Here is a 3509-nt window from a genome sequence, read left to right on the forward strand (position 1 = left end):
AAACAAACTTATGGAAGACAGTAAAAGTGCTGAAAGCCTATGTTCTGTTAAGTCAAAGTAAAAAAAAACTATTTTGTTCAGAGCTGCCTTTGACTGATGATGTTAAACTTTTAACTGAGGTATCATTAGTTTAAGTGTGTGGTCCAGTTGTTTTATTTGCTTTACTACCTGCTTTTATAATGTTTTTATGTTTGTTATTTTTGTTTTACTTGCTTTTATATTCCTTCTATTTTACTGTTTAATTAATGTAAAGCATTGTGAATTATCCATGTACTGAATTGTGCTATATAAATAAAGTTGCCATAGTGTGAAGAGAAAACAAGTAAGAACATTTGTAGAGTTTTAAAGCAGTGGGGGTAGCGATACAGTAGATATCCAGCTGCAGGGAGGAACAATGAGGTTCAATGTGGTAGATGCAGCAGCCTGATGCTAAAGGAGCCCTTCAGTTCTGAGGACATCTCGGCCTTTATCTCTGATCTCACCTGTAAGGCTGCACCTCTTGTCTCATCCAAAGCTTTGCTGTGTGCGAGCTCCACGGCTAGAGTGGTCCTCCTGTCAAGCGTTGCCATGGTGACGTGTCCAGGGTTCAAACCGGGGACGAACATTCCATAGCAACCAGATACACGTAAATCTGGTAGGGGGAAACAGACGGTTTAATCCCCCGTTTAAAGAAGGAAAGTGCAGGAACAGTAAAAGCATCTTTCACCTTTGCTGACGAATATCCTGAGCTCAGCCTGGTAGCCTGTGCCCGCCTCTACAATCAGCTTCAGGTCTGTGCTGAAACTCTCTCTGTCCAGTTCGCCCTGTAACAGAAACATTACAAATAGCAGTTAAATGAGGCTTTATCTCTGCATGGTTACTTTAACACCTTCACAACAGGCCGGGGAAGAACAGATTTACCACTGGCTGGAACGTCAGCAATTCCAAATTAAAGAACAGAATACCATAATTTTCTGACGATAAGTCGCTACTTTTTTCATGAGTTTCAAACCATGCATCTTATCCTCTGATGAGTCTTTTCTATGGATTTTTAAATTATTTTTGTGGAATCCTAAGAGGATTTATTTTGGTTTCTTCCACTGTTGCACGGGACTACTTTGCCTGGCGGAAGGGCATATGATCAGACACAGTATGCACAGAAAAGGGTGGTATGTTGGCCATATGTTCGTCCACCAGGCTGTACTATTTAATGCCAAAAAGAAGCAACTGCAGCCACTCGACATGAGCGTGAATCGTGCATTCAAAGTAGCAATACACATTCAGCGGGAAGCGTGGACGACAAGCGGCGATAAATAATTCACTAAAACCGGTTCATACAAAAAGCAAGTTTTGCCCATATCTGCCAGTGGATTCTGACCATGATTGCGATGGGCTGGACTGCTGCGTGATGGAGAGGAGGATATCGCTACAGCCCTTCAGAGGGGGTTCGACTCTCACTGACAACGAGGAGTTCTCTGGTTTTGAAAGCGACAGTGAACGAGAGAAGCGGAGAATGGACGATGAAGCCACCCTGAGCTGTTTGTTTCCGACACTGAAGAAGCGGACTTTGGTGGTTTTAGTGGACAGGAAGAAGAAAATGTCGATGAATGACTGACTTTTCTATTTTTTTCTGGTGTGCTGTATTTTATTTTTATACAGCACATTTGTTATCCGTTTAAACAGCAGAATACATGTTTGGTACTTGTAATTACTGGTAGTTGGTCATATACGTAAAAAGTATGTCACTTGTATGTGGCTTTTAGTCAGGTGCGGCTAAAAACAGGATTTTCCCCTAATCTTGGCCTGTGCGTCTAATATTCAGTGCGCCTTATAGTCTAGTAAATACGGTAATCAACATAATTTTTCCTTAAGGATCAAATGAGTCACGAAAATAATTTGCAGCTCTAAAGTGAGAGGAGCTACTGCTGTACCTGGAGGTAGCCGTAGGTATGCAAAGCTCCACCGGTTAAATAAGGAATGTGGCCTGGCCATGCCCCGCCCACATCTTGCTGTGACAAAACAAACATGTGCACGCCGCATCCCTGGCTGATGCACTCCTTGGCCAATGAGATGGCTTTTTCTGATGGCTGAAAGATGGACTAAGACGGAGCACAAAAAAAAAAAGGAGAGAAACCACTTTAAATTAAAAGAATCTCTAATTAACGTAACACAGTTTGTGTGACTTAGTTGTACCTTTGGTTTGTTGGTCCCAAAGAACCCTGAGGAAGAGGTTGTGTTTCCCGTCTCCATCAGAGCAGCGCTGTGGAAGACGAGCAGTTTCCCCGGACACTTTAAGCCCTACATGTTTTTGGAAAATCATCTCAGTTCATGTCGGCTGCAAATCGGTATCGCTTGGAAAGAAACACGCATTAGCATGGTGTTTTTATTGATGCTGCACCTGCAGGACAGCCAGGCCGGCTTTAACAGGAAGCTCAATGGGGAGTCCAGTGGAGTCACTGCAATCAGCGCTGAACTGAGGAATCAGCTGCAACACGCTGCAAACAAGAAATAGAGTAAAGATATATAAATAATGAAGAAACTTTTTTTTCACTTACCTTTACTTAAAAACAACAAAATAATAAAGTAGGAACCTCAATCAAATGAATCTGTTTTTATTCAGAAAACAAAGCAGAAATCTTCTGGTCCTCAACAATAAAAGGCAGCATAGTGATTTAGTATTTATTTAAAAAAAACGTAAACATGATTTAAAAGCATCAACAAAATAACTGCATACTCTGCTACTTGGTCGAATAATCAAATGCAACAAATTGAGCAATTATTACCAGAAGATCCTTGTATAACAGCCAAACTTGCAAAGCTAAGGACAAAATATATTTTCTTACCTAAGCAATAATTGCACACAAAAAAAGAAGCAGACAGGGCAGGTGGTTATTCTCATTACCTGTCTAAACTTTCAATACAGTGTTTAAGGGACACCAGAAGCCCCGCCCTCACAGGGAGCTGCATGTCCTCCGTGTCAGCAATGACCAGCATGTGCGGACGGGTCAGGTCGGGACTGAGGTCATACAGGTGGATCCTGGTGTCGTACGTCATCAAACCAACACGCAGATCTGACCAGGAATCTCCTCCCTCACTACAAAAAAAAACACAGCCACACATTTTTAATGGGGTTTGAAGTTACCAACAGAAAATAGTACAAAATACAAAAGTGTAAGGTAAAGGATACAAAGCTAATTGAAGCTATTCCCCATCAGCAGTTACCTATAGGGCAGTTTACGCTCAGTAAAAGCTGTTCTGTGAAGGCTTTAGGGCAGGGGTCACCAATTAAAAATCAACGGGGTCCGAATAAAGAAAGTCAACAACCAGATAAAGTCCGGAGACATTTTTAATTATAATCTGTTACTTTAAAAAGAATTTAACACTGATATAAAATGAGGTGTTTAAATAGAGAACAACAATCATTCAATTTGCTATAGAGACAATTTCCTGATTCACATATTTTATAAAACACCTGAACTGACCAATTATTTTATTTGTCTTTTTTCTAGCTTAATGAGAGGAGTGGGCTT

At 41.0% G+C, this 3509-nt stretch overlaps 1 protein-coding gene across 1 annotated transcript in view; it reads right to left on the reverse strand.

The window, feature by feature from the left end:
* Positions 1 to 482: 482 nt before the first annotated feature.
* LOC107102612 (protein transport protein Sec24D-like) overlaps positions 483 to 3509 on the reverse strand; it is a gene marked incomplete at its 3' end in the record, with an annotated part of 9101 nt that continues 6074 nt past the window's right edge. The window contains exons 9-14 of the mRNA XM_015401989.1: positions 2882 to 3073; positions 2378 to 2474; positions 2173 to 2277; positions 1911 to 2078; positions 707 to 803; positions 483 to 631 (exon numbers count right to left, since the gene is read on the reverse strand). Of these exons, the coding sequence (XP_015257475.1) occupies positions 483 to 631; positions 707 to 803; positions 1911 to 2078; positions 2173 to 2277; positions 2378 to 2474; positions 2882 to 3073 (808 nt within the window). The remainder of the gene's footprint in view (positions 632 to 706; positions 804 to 1910; positions 2079 to 2172; positions 2278 to 2377; positions 2475 to 2881; positions 3074 to 3509) is intronic.

Source organism: Cyprinodon variegatus, unplaced genomic scaffold, assembly GCF_000732505.1.
Source record: "Cyprinodon variegatus isolate N-32 unplaced genomic scaffold, C_variegatus-1.0 Scaffold1282, whole genome shotgun sequence".
In the NCBI taxonomy this organism is placed as follows: Eukaryota; Metazoa; Chordata; class Actinopteri; order Cyprinodontiformes; family Cyprinodontidae; genus Cyprinodon; species Cyprinodon variegatus.